The sequence below is a fragment of the Mesoplodon mirus genome (assembly GCF_964341445.2).
Source record: "Mesoplodon mirus genome assembly, chromosome: 11".
In the NCBI taxonomy this organism is placed as follows: domain Eukaryota; kingdom Metazoa; phylum Chordata; class Mammalia; order Artiodactyla; family Ziphiidae; genus Mesoplodon; species Mesoplodon mirus.
In genome coordinates, this window is record NC_138987.1 from 74,150,476 (window position 1) to 74,172,607 (window position 22,132).

General features: G+C 41.2%; 1 protein-coding gene across 2 annotated transcripts in view; it reads left to right on the forward strand.

Annotated features, from left to right (window-relative positions):
* TPH2 (tryptophan hydroxylase 2) overlaps positions 1-22,132 on the forward strand; it is a 117,811-nt gene that overhangs the window by 15,233 nt on the left and 80,446 nt on the right. For both annotated transcript variants that reach the window (XM_082634574.1, XM_082634573.1), the window contains 4 exons: positions 2,286-2,438; positions 5,012-5,195; positions 5,305-5,405; positions 10,192-10,259. In XM_082634574.1, the coding sequence (XP_082490700.1) occupies positions 2,286-2,438; positions 5,012-5,195; positions 5,305-5,405; positions 10,192-10,259 (506 nt within the window). The remainder of the gene's footprint in view (positions 1-2,285; positions 2,439-5,011; positions 5,196-5,304; positions 5,406-10,191; positions 10,260-22,132) is intronic.

Here is a 22,132-nt window from a genome sequence, read left to right on the forward strand (position 1 = left end):
TTGGACACCTGCTGTAAACACCTCAATTCTTTCCTCTATCATCTGTCTAACCTGCCTCCACTCTTCCTTCTCTCTCCATGAAGTAAAGCGTGTGTCCTGATCGTTACGTGCTAAACTTCCTTTCCTCAAAGTTTATAAGTTGAAAGTAAAGAAGTTCCCGAACATTATGAATGAGAGGTTGTATAAACCAATGTCTTATATCAAAACTGAAAAAAAGTGTGCAGAATTTTGTAAGTCCATTTATTATGAGTTGGAACAGGGAGAAGAAATTAAATAGATTTCTATGGTTCCTGCAAGATTATTGTGTCTTCTGTACCCCCTTCCATCTACAAAACCTGGTCTTTAAACACAAAGTAATATTTTCTGTTTTTGTCTGTAGGTGCTGGTTATTGGAATAAGAGAAAGATCAGATTCCTCTCAAAAGTTTTCCTGTGTTCCTTGTTACTCCATTATTTTTCGGTTTAACTGATGGAGTAATGAAAGCAATGCACCACTTATTTCAATGTTTAAGGCAGTTTCTGTGTTTAAATAATAACAGAATAAAAAAGTAATATTTTGCAGGATTTTAGATCCTGATATGGGGTAATAGTCATAGGATTTAATAAAAAAGATAGTGAAAGAAAAATGTATTCAGATTTCTAGTTATTAAAAATATTAAATGATATTTCATTACTGTCTACCAGAGTTTATCAACCAATTGCAATTCAGTCTGTATCATAGAAAAATCTGTTTTAGTATTGTAGCTCCGAATATGTGCCAGAGGGTTGTATTGTACTGGTATATTATTACTCCTAAAAATGTTGAAAAGTAATCAGGGCAAGTTTTGGAGAACTGTTTAAATCAACTTGCAAAAATGAGTCTAAAAACGTACGTAGGTTTTCTAACATTTAAATACCATGTATATTTGAATGCGATATTACAGTGAGGAATTCTGAAGCCATAATGAACTGCTAGAAGGAAAACAAGGAAAACTCAGAGTTATGGTTAATGTATAATAATACTTTCATATAAAAAATGCTACTTAAATATATAAGATCTGTGGCAGATGTTGAGAGTACTACATTTGAGCTTTTAATGACTAAACATACTGTCAAGTGCCAATGCCTATATAAACTTCTTGTCTCCCTCAAGTCATAAATTATAAAATATTTATTTCTATGACATATAAATCTAGTGAATGAGGCAATAGTAACTGTGTGAAAATAAAGCCAGTAGAGAAATCAGAGGAAGAAAATAGCAAAGCACTATTCACTGGGTTCCATATCAAATGTACATTTTTCAGTTTCATGAGGAAGTAATAGATTGGAATGACTGCATTCTATTACTCTCTGCCAGGGAGAAAGTTCTGTTTGTCCAGTTCTTCATTTGCGTATAAAGAACACGAAAAAGTACACTCTAATTTGATTTGTCTGTTAAGTAAAAGTTCCCAGCTTTTTAATTGTGTATTTCTGGCAATGCGATCTGAGTTTCTGGAATCTGCCGTTTTTGTCTTTAGCCAATAGACTAAGAGTCATTACTTAGTCATGTATTATAGTATTTGACTGGCCAATGAAGTGGTAATCTTTTCCAGTTTCTCAGTTCTACTCTTGGATCCTGGTGATGAGCTAGTTCTTTCTTTCTTTTCTTTACTTTTTTCTTGTGGCTGAATTTTAATAGCCACTTTTCAGATATCATCTGCTGACACAGATGGCCTTAATTGAATACACTCTGTGGCGAACTTCTGCAGATAGATTCACATTGACAGTGTGGATCTAATTACAGAATGTAAGGTGATCAGTTTTAGTGCCTGTCCTGACATATTTCAGAACAATATGAATATTTTGTTTTTAAGATTTAATCGAAACAAAAATTATTGTGAAAAATATATGTTTAGTCTTAATTTTGTTACGTTTAGTAATCAATATAACTTCTATATGATTCAGCTAGGCTAACATCAAATTTCATGCTGTAAAATAAACCTAGAAAGAAAGACAGGAATTATTCATACATGATACTTTATACTTTATGATGATGAGATTTTTGTTGCTCTTAAAGTGAAGCAAGTATGATTCCCCTTTAATTTCAACCACTGGTGATATCTTTCAGCATTGGAAAATACTGTCCCTGAGTAAATTAGACTTGTACTTACGACTGAAAGTTATGAGTGACTTGGCAACTTCTCCTCGAGCTTGTGTGATTGCTGGGGCTTCCAGCGTATGAATGGAATGTCTGAAAAAGAATCTAGCTATAGAGAACTCTGGAATCCTAACTAATACTTTTGTGTGTGTGTTTCTACGTTCTTGAAGCTAAATAAAACCAACGCTGGTAAAAATGATGATAAAAAAGGCAACAAGGGAAGCAGCAAAAGTGATACTGCTTCCGAGAGCAGCAAGATGGCAGTTGTATTCTCCTTGAAAAATGAAGTTGGTGGATTGGTCAAAGCACTGAAACTCTTTCAGGTGAATGTAAAATATCATTATCTAACTTTAAAAGCGTCTGTGTGCCGGGTTACAAACTTGTCACCTGTTACGAAATATTACTGAACTATTTCTGGATAATGTGTTGCAAGTTTCAAAGAAACCAAGCTTCATGAGGCTTTACAAGACAAGTTGGTCTGTCAAACAATGAAATAAGCAGATTCGTGGAAACCGTGTTTTATTAATTCAGCGTCAGCCTATTAGTAGTTCTGCAGACTGTTGCCAGGTGAGGAAGTCAGTAATTAAAAAGTGTGAGACTCACACCTGGAAATGCAAACACAAAAGCGGTCAAAGAGCGTATCTTTAAACATCAAGAGCCTGCAGCCTGATTTGATTTGTTCATATTTGAATCGTGCACATGTCCTAGAGCACATTTATTGCATAAAATGAGATATATTAGTATAGGTACTCGATATTCCCTGAAGGCTCATTGTTTCAAGAACTTAATGTGTCTTTTGTAAAGATGAGTCATTCTCCTTATGTATGAGCTAGGGCTAGCTCTCTTTTTATCTTGTAGAAATGTAGTAGCCTTTTCCTAAGCCCAGGTGGGTGGTTTGTAACCTCAAGAAAGAGCCCCGTTGAGGGGGAGGTTATAAAAGGCCAGGAAAACTGTTGCCTTTTTGCCAGGGCACACCTGATGGCTCCCCTACCCTTCAGCAAGCGCCTGCTTTGCCAGTGCATTTTGTTTGGGGGCATTAGTGATTAGAGCTGTAGGATAGGGAGCCTAGCTCTGCATGGTGCCTTGGGCTGCTGGTGCAATGGAAAGAGGGTTGGAATTGCAGTCAGAGGATTCAGACCTGTGTTCTCCTGGCTTGGCTAATCACTAGCTGCTTCCTAGGTTCAATTGCTTCATTTGTAAAATAGCAATAATAATTCCCACCTAACATGTTGTTGTGATGAGATAATATGAGTGGAAGTGCTTTGTAAAGTGTACAGATATGAGGCATTATTGTAATGCCTCTCTGATGACCATAGAGGGGGAATTAGCAGCCTGTTTTTGCAAATATTTCCTTGTTCTCTTTTGACCTTGAAGAAAGGATCAGGCACCATAAAGAGTGGTAATGGAAATCTGGGGAAATATTTTACACATAATTATATCATCCAGCACTGCCTCCATACAGTTCCCAAAGGCAGGGCAATTCAATTAGACAGCTGGGTGCAGTGCAAAAATCCCTGGAGAAGGAGTAAGCAGCCATGAGTTTTCACTCGGCCATCAGCTAGTCATGGGGTCTTAGTTACATCACTTAACCCATCTGGACCTCAGTTTCCTTGTCTAAAAATATCCACTTTGCTTTAAAAGTCCAAAGTGACACAGTGTGTGAGAAGACTCTTGAACTTTGAACCTAATGTTACCTTTATTATCTTACCTTTAGTCTTACCTTTATTATCTGCCGATTTAGAAAATATGGCATTATTGCAAAAGTTATTAAAAACAGAAATGGAGCATTTAGTGTCCTGGTCAAAAGACTAGTTTCTTTATACTGAGAAGGATGCCATCAGATTTTATCTTAGTCTGGTACCGGAAACTACCTATCTGCTGCTGTGCTGAAAATTCTGAGGTCATCCAGGATTGTATTTGGAATTGTGCTGATAATCAGAGTGTACCATGGAGTGATGGGGAGAGATCTGCTTATTTGGGGGTGGGTTAGGGTGGAGAGGAGAACTTAGTCTTCAGTTAACTCAGGACAAAGGAAGACTGGATCACTGGGAAAATTTAAACCTGAGATTTAAGTATTAAATTGCTGCCCTTCTACGAACTCCTTATTGTAAGGAGATTTTACCCATGAAATCCATCATGATAGTTGCAGCAACACATCCTTGGGCATGAAGCTAGCCTGGAGGTTGCTGAAAGAGACCAGTTACTAAGTGGTTCCATTAGGGATTCTTCTTCTTCTTTTTCTTCTTCTTTTTTTTGCCTGCAGAGATCCTTTCTTCGCTACTTTCCTTGCTTCCTTTTTTTTTGTTCCCCTACAATGGGGCCACACTTTGGCCAGTGTTTCCCAAACTTCAGTCATTTTCACATCACCTTCCCAGTTTCTGCCTCATTTGCCTGCTATTCATACTATTAATTATTTTTCCAAGATTTTAAGCTTTATTTCAGAAAGAGATGTTATACTACCAGAAAATCAGTAGTTTGAGTTTTAGGTTTTTTTGGAAAATATATAAAAATAAATAAATAAATCTGGGGATTACATGACAATAAACTAATTTCCTCCCAAACAGTCATGCATACCACCAGTGGGATGTGGACCGATCTGGGAAATGATAAAGTTCATAATTATCACACATTTTATAGGGCCCTTTATATATCTTAATGTCCTCCCCTTGTTAAAAATGAGACAGGAAATCCTACACACAGTTACTATTCTTATTAATAGAGACAATGGTTGGAAAACATTTCCATGTTTTAGTCAAGCAAACGGTGAGAAGGTTGTCTCTTCCTCTTTTGTGGGCACTTGGTACCTTTTTGCTTATGAGTTGAACAAGAGCAGCCCATGGCATCCCTTTTATTGTGCCATGAATGTGATTAAGAGATGTTGCTTATATTTCCACAGGAAAAACATGTCAACATGGTTCATATTGAGTCCAGGAAATCCCGGCGAAGAAGTTCGGAAGTTGAAATCTTTGTGGACTGTGAGTGTGGCAAAACGGAATTCAATGAGCTCATTCAGTCACTGAAATTTCAAACCACGATTGTGACGCTGAATCCGCCAGAGAACATTTGGACAGAGGAAGAAGGCAAGGCCAGTTTTTGCTTGTCGGGTGATTTTGCAATCTGACAAATGTTGCAAAGGGGAAAATACAATCTGTGAGCTAATATTTTGAACCTGCACTGTGTTTCCAGCAGAGCTAGAGGATGTGCCCTGGTTTCCCCGGAAGATCTCTGAGTTAGACAAATGTTCTCACAGAGTTCTCATGTATGGTTCTGAGCTGGATGCCGATCACCCAGTAAGTGTGCAGTAAAATCCATTCCACATGTGCTCCTCCAGCTCTGCCCGTCTGCCAGGCAGTGTGCCATATTCTGTGCTGTAATGCTGTATTATAGAGCAATTTATTATTTATTCCCCATAACTGAGAGCAGACTTTTAAGTGATAGTTTCCCTGTACATATGCGTTGGCTGGAAGCAGGTTAGAAGGATGGCATTTCCACCTAGCATTTATTTTTAAAAGGGTTGGAGAGAGGAGGAGGGTATAAACCTTGGAGGATATTTCCGTAGAATTAGACAGCCTGAAATATACTTGAAGATGGTGACCCTTGGAAAAACAATGAACTGAAATTGATCACCTCATTGGGAAACTGGGGAGAACTAGGCATTATGGGGCTCAGTGAGAGAGTAAAATTCTCCTTGCTATTTTCCTTGATTGGAGGTAGCAAGGGGTAGAGTAATGTGGTGGACTTCAGTCTCAGTGGAAAGGCAGAGGGTGATAGAATAAGACCATAATGGAAGATGCCTCTCTTTCCCCATCTACCCTGAATCTATTTATGGCCATCTCTCCTCTACTCCAATAAAAATGACCACCTTTAAAGAAATATGATATGTAGTAAGCATTTCCCATTATTCTCTCTCTCCCCCTTTACATCAGTTTTTATTTAATACACGAGGCCTGGAGCCTCTTTATGGTCGGAATGAAGTACAGTTAATAGTCTGGGAGAAGCAATCAATATACTCATTTGTTACAAGCAACTTTCCCGCCCCCCCCCCGGTGCCCCTTCTCTAAAAATGAGCATATTAAAGGGTGAAACCCAAGCAGATTGGTCATGCTTATAGGAGACTTTGTGGTCTGAGGGTAATGGTTTTCAGATATTCATTTTACTTAAATGGAGGATATCTGAAAATCTGATAGTGAGACGGTATGCAGTGGTTCTCTAAGTGTGGTCCTGGGACCAGCCACATCAGTATCACCTGGGAGCTGGTTTTAACAAGCCCACACTTCAGTTTGAGAACCATTGCTTTAAAGGAAACTGACAACTTCAGCAAGAGGGAATTTCTCAGTCAAACCAGTCTTTTGGCATAAAATACAAATTGAAACCAATTCATAGCATACCATTCAAACAAATGGTCAAAAAAACCTGATTCAATTCCACGATTTTCAAAAAGCTGAATTCGCTCAAAGACACAGTGTGTTATATTTGCCAGCATAATTCCCAGCAGTTCACATGTAAGGCTCCTGAACTTTAGAAAAATACTCAGAAGTGTCTTAATGATCATCCATTTGTCTATCTTCCCCTTCCCCACCTCAGAGGAGTCAGAATTAGCACAGAAGCCTGATTTAAGAGCTTAGCAGTAACAGGACTGCCCAGACACCAGCTGTTAATTTGCAGGATGACCTTGGGCAAGTTCCTTTACTTCTGCAACTCAAATTCTTTATGTAAAAAGTGGAAATAAAATGCTTATTGAGCTCAAAGGGGGTGTTTGAAAAGCCTAGTTAATAAAACAACTGGAAAGCATTTTGGCAAGAGTGAATGCTTAATTCCAAGAAAGGAAATGCTGTATTAAATCATCCTGATCAATGAATGCCTGGACAGTAAAGGATTTTTTGCTAACCTCTTATTTCTAAATGCTCCCCTTAGTCTAGTTTGGAAATTACTTAGCCTGGAGAAGGGGGTCAGAACAACCACAGGAACCACTGACCTTGCTGTGAAAAATTTATTCTAATACCCAGCATAAATTTTCCTGGGCTTAATTTTGTTCCATTACTCCTAATTACACCCACCTTATGATACCTTCTCTTATTTTCTATGCAGCCATTTGAAATAATTGCGAGTACTTAGCAATCTCCTACCTCATCATCATTTTTTTTACCATATGTATTTCTTTTATAAGCACACCAAGTATTCATTATGCACAATTTGATATTGGTAAGTTAGTGGTTTTTTATGAGTTATTATTTGATGAAGATAGAAAAAAGTCTCTAAGGAATTTTTGTGCTTGGGAATAATTCCAGTCCTAAGGCAGGGATTATTACGTTAGGATGGCACTCTTGTGCTGAGATGGCTCAGAAGGGGCTTGGAATGTGTCAGGCTGCTGAGGCTCCCTAGAAAGGGTTAAATATGTAGGTCCGTCCATCTTAAACTTTAATGGACAAGCAGATCACGTGGAGGATCTTTGCAAAATGCAGATGGGTGCACCTGAGATTCTGCATTTCTAGTGAGCTCCCAGTTGAGGCTTACAGTGGAGGTCTGCGGACCACAGTTTGAGTAGCAAGGATCTACACTGAGAGGGTCTATCAAAGTGTGATTCAATGTCCCTGCATAAGGTGCTTATTAAAAATGCAATATGTTGAGGCTCATCTGAAGCCTACTGAATGAGAATTTCCAGGATGGACCCTGGAATCTGCATTTAAACAGATTTGCCGGAGATTCTGATGAACTCTGAAGTTTGAGAACTGATGTCCTAACTCAGTGATTTTCGGCCCTAGCTTTCCATTCAAATAATCTCTGGAGAACAAAAAAATTCCCTATGCCAGGGTCTCACCTCAGAGTGCTTAAATCAGAACCTCTGGGAATGTGTCCAGGTTTGGAGTGTTATTTAAAGCTCCGCAAATGATTCCAGTATTCCCCCAGGTTGACTTTTTGGGATAGCCAACGTAGATTCAGCTGAGCACTTTTGGGTGCCAGCTGGGTCTTGATTTAAATCAAGTTCCTCTTGATTTAAATTGAGAGAGGAAGGGTGGTGTGCAGCAGATACTCTCTGAGTGCTAGTGTTGCCAGATTTAGCAAATAAAAATATAGGATGCCTAGTTAAATTTGCATTTCACATAAACAACAAATTTTTTTATATAAGTATGCCCCAAATATTGCATGGGTGTTCTCTCTTTTTATCTGGTAACGTTATCCCTCGCATCAATTTAGAATGGCTGGCCAAGGAATGCTGTGTCTCTGTAATCGCTAGTGTAGCTAGCATCCCTGTCTTGTTTTGCCGGTCCACAGTTCAGTGCTGGAAGCTCTGGTTCACCCATAGCACTTGTGTAATCACCGCCACACTAAGCTGATGAGGCATGATGAGTAAATCACTCTCTTTCATGCCTGGAAAAGGTGCAGGTGTTTGCCAAGGAGAGATACTCGAGATTCCTTAGGAAGCCCAGCAGATTATGGTGCTGTTACCATGGTGTCCGGTTTGGCAGGAACCAGGGAACAGATGCTGAGCTTTTCACATAACTCTTTTCCTTTTGTCACGGGCTGCTTTCTTTTTGAGTAATCAAGGTGCTTGGAATTCTTGTTTACCACCACCAGGTTGCTTGTTGTGACTAGTGACTGTTGAAATTCATACTTTCTAGCGACCATGTCTACCCTCTATGGCATAAGACCTTTTCTTAGCTCACATACCCATTTGTAAAGGTGGTCACACATTTTGTAACTATGGTCACAAATTTTGCATATACACATCTGAAGGCTCCGCAAGCCTGCCTATGAACTCCAGTTTAAAAACTCCCAATTTGTAGCAGAAGAAAGAAAGTTCTAGCTTTAAGGGCAGGGGTACTTCACTTCTGCAGGGCCTTTGGGTGACCTCAGGGCACTCGCTCTCTCCCTCTGTTAGTGACCTTTTGTCTTTCCTGAGAGAAAGGCTGTTGGCAATGGACGTTCTTTGTTTCTGTTCAGCATACGGTCCTGTGAAGATTTCTGACCTCAAGGCCAGTTCTCCTTCAGCTGGAAGAGAGAACAGAACGAGTTTCTCTGAGTTGAGGTTCCTCTTGAGCAGCACCCTTGCGTAAGTGTCTGAGTGGACACTGGGTGAGCAGAGGTAGTCCGGGCCTTTGTGGGCCTGTCCCAGTTCTCCTCCCAGAGCCCACGACCCCTGCAGCCTGTCTCCTTGCCTGGCCTCCCTTCTCAGACTGGTCAGCATGTCCTGGTTTCCCTTCGGGTTTTCAGGAGTTGTGCAGGTAAGAAGTTAAATTGAAACAACTCCTGCTGGGCTTCCAGCTGTCTGAAGAAACAACCCTGGAAAGAACTGATTGTCTGAAAGTACCTGAAGGAAAGGAAAATGGAAAGTCTGTTGACAAGAGGAGATTCTTGAGTAAACCAGGAAGTGCTTTTAGAAGGATTCCACTTGATGGGAGAATGGCAGACAGGATGTTTAATTTCCCAAGTGCATGATGATGGGTAAAATCTTGAACTTGGCTGAAGACTAGTCAGAGCCATAGGAAGTCAGAGGGGAATGGAGCTAGCCTGCTATCTTGTGTGAATCCCCTGTAATCGATTTTGCATTGTGTGGCTGTACTCATAACATACAGCAAAACCTCTTTATTCATCCTAATTTGGGGTGTTGATGATTATTCTGAATGATAGAATTTTAACACATGTACACTTATTGGTAATTTACACAAAGCAATTAAATTGAGGTTCTTAGTGGAAAATCCATGTTAAAGGGACCTATTTTAATGAACAGATAAGATTAATTTGTAATAAGATCAATTACATGTAAATGATACTTGAAAATCAAAGGATATTTTTCACAATATCAATTTGCTTAACTAAGCCATTCTGCCTACTCCATGGAAAGGTTAACTTTAGTCTGAATTCCCACACATCCCGAATTAAGACAGCCCAAATTTAATGAGGTTTTACTGTAAGTACAATTGGCTTCTGCCTGTGTCATCAAGGCGGTTATCCAAGGAAACAAATTTACATTTGAATTGGACACTCAATAAACATCACAGTGATTTTTTTTTTAGGTCTTCTGCAGCTAATTTTTTTGGCAGACTGTTAAATAACTTAATCTCTTTTCTGTTTAAGGGATTTAAAGACAATGTCTATCGACAGAGAAGGAAGTATTTTGTGGATGTAGCCATGGGTTATAAATAGTAAGTACCTGTGTAACTCTTTACTGTGACTTGTTGCTGGCGAGTTAGGAAAAACACATGCTGTGTTAAACAGACCTGTCTTCTCTTCACTGTAACTTTTGCAGAAAGTAGACATGAACCATTTTAAACACTCACCAGCTCTGTAGGCTTTAAATGCCAACACGGACATTTGACATCCGGGATATAATTGTAAAATATATGGTATGTGGCTGCGGGCCACATACCAAGTGCTACGTTTTCACCATTGTACTCATAGCTCAGCTAAGGCAAGGAGCCATTTTTGTACACTCTGCAGGGCCTGGAAAATGTGTTTTAATTTTACTTTTGACTTGAATTTTTAGTAACCCCCTTCCATGTCCAGCTTCCCCAGTGAAAGTAGAGGATTCAGCAAGAATCGTGAAAAGACTCATGTAAGCAGCCATAATAGAAATGTGTTTGCTTTACAGGAAAAGGGAAGCTTCCTATAAACTGGAGGGTTTATGGAAGAGTTTCATATCCAGTCTGGGATCAGTGTTGGGATGGAACTGGAGAGCCTCAGGACTGGGCTGAGGACTGTGCATAGTGCGTGGTGCTAAGTGGTAGTGACAGGAGGTTTGTGACCAGCAACAATGCAGTGGTCGTGACCACAGGCCACATCTAGAAAGCTGGAATGGATGTTAGGCCTCTGTTTATTCTGCTCACACTAATAAAACTTACAGACCATTGTACCATAGTCACTGTCTTTCCTTTGGTATGTGATCAGCTACATGAATCTTCTGATCAGAACAAAACGTTTGCTTTTTTTTTTCTTAAAGCAAAGTGAGACGATTCCCAACCACACCTTTGACTGACAGTCATTTGCTCATTTCTAACCTCCTTTGATGCTTTGTTGCTCTTCTCTTCCTCCTCCCAAGCCCCAGGCATCCCTCATTCTTTCTCCACCATGCTTATTAGCATGAAAACCAAGATTCTTTGGCACACGCTTTTCCATGTGTGTCTACTCCAGTCCCATCTCCTCTGTTCCAAGCAGGTTCTCGACCCTCTTTAGACAACTGTGACTTTCTGCCCCCTCACAACGTCAGCATGCTCACGGCTTGTCCTGGCCCGTGCCCAACCTCATGCCCCCTTTTTACCCTCAGCACCATCACTCACTAGATCCATCTCCCAGTGTTTCCCAGGCAAATGCCAAGAGAGGACTCTGATAGGCCACATTCACTTTTTCACATCAGGCCCTGATAAGTGGTTGTGAGCTTTAATACTGGTACCCCTTGGTTCATAGATCCTCCCTGTGGAATCAGGTCATATCTGCATAGATGGGTGTAGGCAGGACAGGCCTTTGGGGCATGACCTGCCTAGGACTTGGTAAAAGCTCAGTTCTTGGCAGAGACTTTCTCTTTAGATAAAACAGATAGATAAAAATGTATTTTGTACATAGGTGCTGTATGTAATGTATTATATATATAAGAACAAAATACGTATGTATGTACATAAAAGATTTTGTTAGCATGGTGATCAGGGGACTACCTCAAATATTAGTTATTTCTTCTTACTGGAGCCAAGAAACTGGACAAAGACAAGCTGATAATGTGGTGGCACTAATAAAACTGGTATGTATGAGTCAACCAGTTTCAAGGAACATTGATAATGGGGGGTCTTATGGTTTTAAAGAAAACATACTTATGTGGAGAGGAGAGGAAAAGAGCATATAGTTAAAATGATGGAGGGTGAGGCCCTCAAAGTGTTAACAAGAGTTTGCATTTGCCATTTGCCCTTAGCTAAAGCGTGAAATTGAGGTGTGGTGTCTACGGAAGACAAAAGTAAAAACTGGAGGTTGGACGTGGTAGAGGTTTTATACAAAGGAGGGCTGCATGCAGGTAGAGCATTCCAGGATCTGATCCCGGTTTGGAGGGGCCTGACTCTTAGTTCAGGAGGCTGAGGTAGGCAGGGCACCACCAATTCATCATTACACAGGGAGAAACCACTCTCACAGCCCTCACAAAACTCCCCCTGTCATGACGCCAGAGAGGCCAAATTACACTATTCGGTGGATACAGAGTCAAAGCAAAGGGCGTTTAGCTAAGAGAGTTTGGAATCCAGGGACATTAACCCTCTCCCCTGGACAATGCTGACTACGTAGAATAACAAAGTGATTAAAACCTAGGGTTTTGGAGTCAGACAATGTGGGGTTCGAGTTGTAGCTCCACTACTTTCTAGCTGGGTGAGCAGCCTCACTCTGCCTCTCAGGTCCTCCATCTGGGACGTATGTCAGGATTACGAAAGAGAATGCACGTGCTGTGTTGAGCACGGAGATGGCACATGATTTGTCATCATAAATGCCTGTTACTGCTATTACATCCTCCCTCTCCCTTTCCTCAGGCTGTCTTCAGTTTCCCATTGATCTACTGGTTTATCCTTTAGCTATGTTAATGCCATTGTTTATGCTCCACCTTAGCAAATACTATAGCTCAAACGTCCCTAGAAGTAATCCTTGAAAGAAAACTCCTCCAGTTTCTCACTTAAAGGCTGCTCATATACTGATACTTTTCGTGCTGACCAACCTCGCTCTTTATGGAGAGATTTCATAGAAAGCGATCGTATTCCCATTTGGGTGTGCGGGAAGCTGCCAAGATACTGAGAACAGATCGCCCGTTGCCTTAGGTGCTTCTTGTACGTGGACAGTGTGAGGAAAGTGCCTGAAGGAGTGCTTAACCCTGGAAAACACAAACCTAAGACCTGAGGAAAGTAGAGAGAAAAGGATCGTTCCTTAATGCCCCTCATGCCATCATTGCTGTGGCTTCTCTGAGTATGACCTTGAGAATGGATAAGGGCTAGCCATTGTGTGTGTGTGTGTGTGTGTGTGCATGCGTGCACGCACATGTGCATGCAAGCTCATGCAGTAGTGCTGGCGGGGTGGGGCACAGGCAGTGCTCACAAATCCCAAGTGGGTCTGAGCCACGGTCTCCAGTGTGCCATGCGGTAAGGAAGGTTTCCTTTTGGTTTAACAGAAAATAAAGATGCAATTTCTAATTGCAATACGTATTTTTCTAGTGCTGATGGCTTTCCGAGTGAGCAAAGGAAAAAGACGTCAATACAATAATTACTTCAAATAAGCTCATTTGTGTGGCTTCTGGCAGCGTGCTGCGATCTGATTTTCCAAACCAAAGCTTGGAACCACAGGCTTGAAGAGAAGAAATTGAGGTGGTCCTGAAAGATCCAGCATGTGCCGTCTCTGCAAATATAGTTTGGTAATACTAAAATTAGGGACTGTTTGGACATGGGGAGAATGACTCAGTTCCCTGTTGGTAATTGGTTCAGGTTTATGGGCACTGAGAAGAGGTCAAATGTATGGTGGTGTATTTGGTGGTGGTGTAGCAATTGGCAGGATAGAGTCTGAGGTGTCAAAAGACCAAGAGAAGGAAAAGAAGAGAAGTACAGGATAATGTATATTGAAACCACGGCCAAGAAGCCCTCTGGGGAATTCGTGTTGAATACTGTATTTTCTATGATAGTCTTGAGAGGATAAAGCAGGGGGAAAGAATCAACACAAGCAGAGAAAAATGAAAACAAATTCCACTCCATGATGGAAAAACAGCAGGCTCAAAGTCTGTGTCACCATGAAACCTAAAGGGGAGAGGGAGTGGGGACGTTCAACCTGCTGGGAACTGTCGCTAGGTGCCACTCAGGGGAGTTTCTGATTGACAGCGCTGCCAAGAAACAGGATTGATTACCCAGAGGCCCGCAGACAGACCTGAGCTGCGGGGCCACGAGGGTCTGGAAGGCCTAAGTGCCTGACCAATAACAGCAGAGGAAACATTCATTAATGCAAATATCATTCTCCATAGCAGACCTGAGAAGGAAGGCTGTGGATGGGGAGGGCACTGTTTCTAAAATAATTGGTGAGACAACGGGCAGATCACACCTCGTCCTCCTCCACCCGAATAAAAGAAATCCTAGTATAAACAGAAAAAGAAGCCCTCGTGATTAGACAGTGTGAAGGGCCTATAGACATGCAGTTCAGATGAAATGGAAGTGCTTGGGGGAGGGGGACAGATGGCATGAGGAGGAAGAGAAAATTATGACTGTGATAGTGTAGCTGTTAGGTTTGTCTGAAACTCTCCAGTTCTCTGCCATTGGCACCTTCATATTTTAAGCCTGGCATTAGCTTTGCTACGTTTCTGTAGGTTTCACAATTGCTGTATTGTTGGGGAAGAAAACTCAGTAATATATATTTTTTCAACTGACTAGAAATAAACACCTTTTTCTTTGGGAGCTACTGTAATGATTATTCCTCAACAATGGGCATGCATATTTAATTTAATTATATCTTTGGTGGGGGTAGCCGTAGTTATTTCAATCCATCTTACTGTCTTGGAAAGAGGCCCCGAGCTCTTTAATTTTGCCAGTTTAATTTTGACTTTAATTTTGCCACTCTTGTTTGCTTAAATTGAATACTGCTGTGATTGTGTTTTGTTATGAATGTGTTTTCTTCTGGTTGAAATCGAGGTGGTATATGAATTTCATGTTCTTTTCACGGGGTTGCTTCCTCTTTGATTTATTATTTTGTTAGTCCATGGAATCTGAAATGTAAACAGGTAAATGCAAATATCAATGAGTAAGGTAAACAAGGCAGTTCCAACATATCAGAATTTGCTTAAAGTTGAAAAATTCCCTAATTTGCCAAGAAAACTCATTTGATTTCAGATTGAGGGATCCAAGTGATTCCTTAACATCGCTCAGCCTCAGTAAAATAGAGACAATAGTATCTCCTCCGTAAAATGGAGATAATAGTATCTCTTCTGCCTCTCTCCCGGGAGTGTTTTAAGGGTAAAATGAAATCAGTGGAACATTGCTCTATGGTGTACTTTATTATTACCTTTATCAAAACAATAATGAAGGAATCTAGACCAAAAGCTTGGGGTTTACTCAGACCCCTGACCCACTTGGAGGGCTTTTGTTGCTTTCTCCAGTTTCTCTTTTGACCTGAGAGACAGTGTGTGGAGTGGTTAAGAGTGCAGAAATTGGAGCTGGACTGCCTGGGGTGAATTCCAGCTTCACCACTTACCAGCTGAATGACGCCTGCAAATTCTTCTGTGCCTCAGTTTCCTTATCTGTAAAGTGGGTATAACTCTACCACTGCTCTATAGGATTGTTGTAAGGATTAAATGAGCTAATATATCAACAGCACTTTGAACACTGCTCAGGAACTGCTGTATAAGTATTCGCTACTACTATTACAATATTTTTCTCACTTCAACCCATCTCTCCTTTTTGTCTATCCTCATACACCAGATCTTTTTATTACCCTTTGGTGAATACCCTTCTTCATTCTCCTTGGCCAAGGCTTTCTTTTTTTTTTTTTTTTTTTTCCGGTATGCGGGCCTCTCACTGTTGTGGCCTCTCCCGTCGCGGAGCACAAACTCCGGACGCGCAGGCTCAGCGGCCATGGCTCACGGGCCCAGCCGCTCCGCGGCATGTGGGATCTTCCTGGACTGGGACACAAACCTGTGTCCCCTGCATTGGCAGGCGGACTCTCAACCACTGCGCCATCAGGGAAGCCCAAGGCTTTCTTTAAGCCCTGACTTCTGTCTGATTTTTGTACTGTATCATTCATTGCTGTGTAACAAATGACCCCCAAATTGGGCAGCTTAAAACAACAAAGTTATTATCTCACAAAGTTTCTGAGGCTCAGGAATTAAAGAGCAGGTTGGCTGGGTGGTTCTGCATCAGGGTTTCTCATGAGGCTGGAGTCAAAGTGTAGACCAGGGAAGCAGTCATCTGAAGGCTGGACGGGGGCTGGAAGATCTGCTTCCAGTATAGTTATTCACATGGCTGTTGACAGGAGGTCACAGTTTCTTGCCTGAGTGTCCTTAAGATATGGCAGCTGTCTTCCTCCAAATCAAGTGGTCCAAAAGAGAACAGGGCCGAGTCTACCATGCTTTTTATAACCTGGCCTCAGAAGTGACTTACCATCACTCCTGATATACTCTGTTGGTTTCATAGCCCAACTCTGATACACTGTGGGAGGGGACTACACACAGGCATTGATACCAGGAGGTAGGGTTCATTGGGGACTGTCTTGGAGGCTGGCTACCAAATACATTTAAATTGTGTTTAATTTTATTTCTTTAAGACCCTCCCTAACTGCTCTACCACAGTGGGTACTAATGCATTTTCTGCAGAACTAATTCTCATGAAAGCAGAGGTAGCATGGTGTAGCGGAACATGTGGCAGAATGTATAGGCTTTGGAGCTAAACAGAACTGGGTTTGAATTCCTGCTCCATCACTTACAAGCTCTGTGGCTGTGAGCACTGACCTAGTCTCTGGGTCTCAGTGCCCTCATCTTAAAATAGGCACAATATCTACCTTGTATGGTTGGGAGGATTATCAGTGATTACAGGGCTGACTGGTACAAACTGGTGTTGAATCTGTGATAGATATGATTATTATTATCAAGTGTTAAGTAGCTGATGGTTCTTCGATTCCATGTAATCGTCTGTTAAGCTCACCTAAAATGAACAAAGTATCTTAAGGAGTGAACGAGTTAGGGAATTTCAGGCTCCATGATGGACTGGGTTAAAAGAGCTTTTAAAACAATATGCGGGGTGTGTGTGTGTGTGTGTGTGTGTGTGTGTGTGTGTGTGTGTGTGTGTGTGTACACTACAGTTTCAGGTAACTCATGCACACAGCTTGCTTCTTCAGTCTGAAAAATTGACTCTCCAATGCCTTCGCAGGCCAGTGAGTCTCAGCTAAGGTTAGAGGGAGCAGGTGGTGGCTGGGCTGTGTTGGACTCATTTCTGAATGGCTGATGGTGGTAGAAATGTTCACCAAAGCTGGACTTCTCAGCCGTCAGGCTCAGGTAGTTTTAGCTTCCTTTTGTTAAATTCCTGCCACGTGCTGGACATTGTGTTAAACACGTTGCTTATGGTCTCTCATTAGCCTCACAATAAGCCTTTGAGATAGGTGCCATTACTGCTCTCATTTTGAAGATAAGGAAACTTGAGGTTCAGAGACATTAAGAAACTTACTAAAGGTGACACAGCAGATTGTGTCACCTGCATAAACACCAGTTGCTGATGCTTTAAGTTCTCTGAAATTGAGTAGTAAATTGAAGAGTAGAATGAACGTAAATACTTTATAGTTCTAGGTTTATTTCCCAGTGACCAGAATAGTTTCTGAATAAGATCACTTTCACGGGTACCTCTCTTATAGAACCTAAATGTCTTTCTTTGCTCAAGAAGGCACACCTTTTCTTTCCTTCTTCTCCTTTTTGGTCTGGAAGTGGCCATAGCACTTCCCTTTGACATAGGTGGCATCATACACAGGTTGAACATTAACAGTGACAGAACGAAGGGACTTGGCATTTTAAAAAGTCATTCTTCTCTTTACAGAATGCAGCATATTTGAAATGCACATTTCTTGTGTGTACTTAATACACTTCAGACTCTATGGAGCCTGTCTGGCTTCAAGGCTGTGCTGTCTCTCTGAGGCGCCCAGGACAGGCGCCCAGGACATCTGCCCGGCCCTGGCGTGTTAGAGCCACGTCCTCGCCCTGCACAGCGACTTTGGTCTGCTCTCTCAGGCCCTGTGCTCATCTCCTCCTGCCCGAAGCCTGACCCTCGTGGGATATATATCGGCTGGAAATAAACACAGCTGGGCTGAGGCTTGAAAAACAATTGCCAGGGATTTGTCCCTCTCTATGCTTCGAGTGTAAGTACACAGCTAAACAGAGACTCTAAAACAAAATAGCCCCAAATGGGGACTAGCATATTTGAAAAGTGCAGTCACCCAGCCCAACAGGCTCATTCAGTTTGGGTGAGCTTGTGAATTTTCTACTCAGCGCCATCGGGGAGAGAGAGAGAAAATTCTGTCATTCAACATGGAATAGTGATGATTCTAACCTCCTCTCCCCATCAAAGCAGAGAGGGGCATTTTCTTACCACCTTCTTTCCTCCCCCACCACAGCCCCAAATACCACGTGTTGTCGAATGAAACCTCCTGGGGCTAAGATTCATTAATATGCGGTGCATTCTAAGACGTTGAATAGATACGTAATTGTGGAATGGATTTGCCTTGGAATAAACATATTGGACTTCCAAGCCAACATCTCACTTCTCAGGAGGTCTCCTCAGTTTTCCCTTCACTAGGTGACTCAGCAGGAGTCAGCCATAGGTTTGTACAGAAAAGGAAGGAGATGGATGATCAGAGACGAAGGCTCCAGACAGATACGGGGTAGAGCTGTTTGCTGCCCCTCCTCTTACCTCCGGATGCCCAATGCTGTGCATACTGGGGTTTCCCTGCTCATAGGTAGCTGTGATGATTTAGCTTACGTGTGAGCTGGAGGATTACTGATGCTGAGTTTTTCCTAGGAAGCATTTGCAATTATTGCAAATTGCAGAAAAATAACTGGGGTGGCTCCACCTCTCCACCTTTCCAGAAATTTCAGTTGACCGTAGCATTTCTCATTTCATGCAAGAAGAGGCATGATTTATGGATCCTGCTTCGTTTTAGAATGTAGCTTAGAGGAATACATTACTAACAGGGCTCGTGAGTGCCACATTACCGATTTTTAGATAGACAAATCTTAATTGGAAACATAAATAGAAGGTAGAGGAAGAATGAAAGGGAAAAGTTATGCTTCCTTAGTGGGAAAAACACTTAACGGGGGTTGCAAGTTTTACCCTTAACATTTTCCTTATCAGTTTCATTGGCAGATGGTCACCTTGATGAATTGTAGGCTTTATCGTGATGGGGGACCAAGTTTTAATTTTTTCTCTTCTCTGCCCGTTTGAGGAGAGGCACCTGAGAAGGCAAATATGTTTTCTCCCTGACTGAGCTAGTTTTATCCCATTCCATTATCCTCCATTGATTTGCTTTCCCAGCTTTTGAATGAAGCTGAGATGTATGCGGCTGTTGAGGTACTTTGTGAGTCCTGCATAAACACCAGTTGTTGATGCTTTAATTTCTTTTAAATGGAGTGGTAAATTGAAAAGCAGAACAAACCCAAATATTCGTCGTGCTGGGGTCATTTCCCAGATGACTTGAATAGTTTCTGAGGAAGGTCACATGAGGGATTTCAGGAGTCCCTCTCTTGCAGAATCTAAATATTTTTTCTGCCCAAGAGGCAACCCTTTTTTCTTTTGGTTTTCTTAAAAAAAATCTGCATAGCTACTTCCATTTGACATAAGTGGTATTATACACAAGTTGAAAACCAGAGCAACAGAATTAAATGACATGGGTTTCTAGACAGTTATTCTTTGTATAGAATTCTCTGCATATTTGAAATGCACAGTTCTCGTAAGTATTTAAAAGACGTCAGGCTTTATGGGAGAATCATTTTCATGCCAAATGTTTCTCTCTACCTGGAGTTCAGCTCAATGGCTGAAAAGGAAGGGAGCCTGAGAGTCGCAAAGAAAGACAAAAGGGAAAATTGATTTGGAAAAGGTTTCTCCGTTCCATTTTCGGGGCTTGGTGGGTTTTTTAGATGTGCGTCAATGCCTCAGTAGGATGTTGTCTGATTATAGCACGGCTCCCACAGCTGTGGAAAACATTAACACAATACGCCTTACTGACAAGGACAAGCTGCACCAAATTCTAATGTCTTTCACGGAGAATGAGGTGTGAGTATTTTTACTTTGAAATGATTTCCACAAGCATGAAGGATTAAAATTACTTTCACAAGTAACGTCTCAGAGGTGAATGGATTTATACGGAAGAATGTGGTTTTTTATCTCCAGACCTATTCCCGACCCTGCAAGGAAGTGATGAATTTTTTTTTTTTTCGTTTCTATACACCTGGGGGAAGTGAACCAACTATATCGAGTACCTGTTAGGTACTAGGCATTGTCCCTGGCACTTTGCAGATGATGTCTCATCTGATACTCTGTGTTGTGTGGTTGTCTTACTTCCCTCAGTTTCAAATGAGCAAACAGAGGCCAAACTCAATGCTAGGTACTCAAGACCTTGCTCTGAGGTGTGTTGGTTTAGAGTGGGGTCTCTAGAGCTAGGCTTCCTGAATCCAAGTACCTGCTATGCCACTTACTAGCTGTTTGATCTTGGATAGATGACTATGTCTATAAGCCTTAGTCTCAACCATAAACAGTCATTTAATTGCTGTATAAGGTGAGCATTATATGACAAAATCCATGTCATGTGCTATTATATTATTGTTATTTGCTACAGTTAGATGGATGGATGAATGGATGCTATTATTAGGCCTATGAACTGTAGAATAACTGCATTCCCTCATCTACTGCCGAAAGAGGGAGATCAGGGCCCAGTGGTCAGCAACATTTGGTCCCTGTTGATCAAGATGCAAGATATATGGGATTGAACTTGGAGTTCTTGGAGACCCTAGCCTGTGTCCCTTCATCCTAGTGGCCTGAGATTGTTGGCTGCTCTTAACTTTTAGTTCTTTTCTGGATTGCGTCCCCCTTGTATATGTTGAGCATGCACGTGTTGGTGGGTGTTAGACCCACTGTTGCTGCTGTTCATATTTAATTTCATGGTAGTTTTGGCAGAAGAAAATCACTCCTCTAGAATGTGACAAGGGCTTTCTGCAAGGTGAGAAAATGGTGAGAAGCCCTATCCTGGGGTGCACAGGACAAATAAAAACAAATAATTTCCAGGAGTTAAATCTTCCCCCTCCCTGAGGCTCCCTAGGTGCAGTAGTTTATTTTCATTATGTCTCTTGTAAAGGCAGCACCAATATTAACAATGTGAACAAAACAAACTAACGTTTCTGTTTGCTACCATCTGAAAGTTCCTTAGGGCCCATAGACTCATTTATGAAAATTCATGTGTGCAAAACTTATTTGCAAAAGCAAATAAAATATGTGATCACAAATGCTCTTTACCTGACTAGCCTAGGGGACTTACTGAAAATGAGTTTGTGCCTTTACAGTTTTCTTTCTTGTGTAATTTAGCTGTCCCAGTCTGCCCAATCTCCTCATCAAATGAACCCCTTATCAAGCCACTTAATGTCAGATGACTTGAATGGTTTCAAATCTTGGTATAACTCAAGATTTGGTTTGTGAGTTTCCTTTTTGAAAAATAGCATTTAATCATCGTGCCTGTGGCTTTGAGTGTTCATTCATTAAGATATCTAGCCGAGGAAACATCTCTGTGTTTATTTATGTCCCTTTGGGTTTGCATAGGCCGCTTTCTTTCCAGGTGAAAATTTTGGCTACAAGTGTGATGGGTGACAATACCTAGAAAACCTGAGTGAGAAAATTAGAAAAGAGAAACCCCTACCCGTAAAGTAAGCAGGACATAAGGTTAATCGGAAGTTACCAGAAAACTTCTTAAAATCTCAGTCTTAGAGTTGCTTTTTCCATAGCAATTAAAACACATGAGGTAGGGGTGAGGAAAGACAAATGCCTATCTGCCAGACTTCCTGATAAACAACTACACTTTTTTCTCAAACTTTAAGTGCGTGGCTTGTTTTGGTCTGATTGGTTGATTTACATATTTAACGAATATTATTTATTGAACACCTATCTGTTCTAGGCTTAATTCTGCGGGGCAGGGATATAAAAATGAACAAAGCAAACAAAAATCCCTGTCTTCAAGGAGTGTACATGGTAATGGGGGGATAGATTTAGCAGAATAGTAATTTTAGATATTTTACTTATTTTTTCCCCTGAGTATTACTGGTACTATTTTTTTTTAATCAGCTTTATTGAGGTATAATTACATACAGTATACTGATAGTATTTTATCATAAAGTTATTGAGTGTCCTCTATGGTCTGAATTCTGAAGTGTAATTTTATCAAACTCGAGAGCCTTAGACTTTTCTCACTGACTCTTAAAAATCAGTAGATAAAAATGGCATTTGCGGGCTTCCCTGGTGGCGCAGTGGTTGAGAGTCCGCCTGCCGATGCAGGGGACACGGGT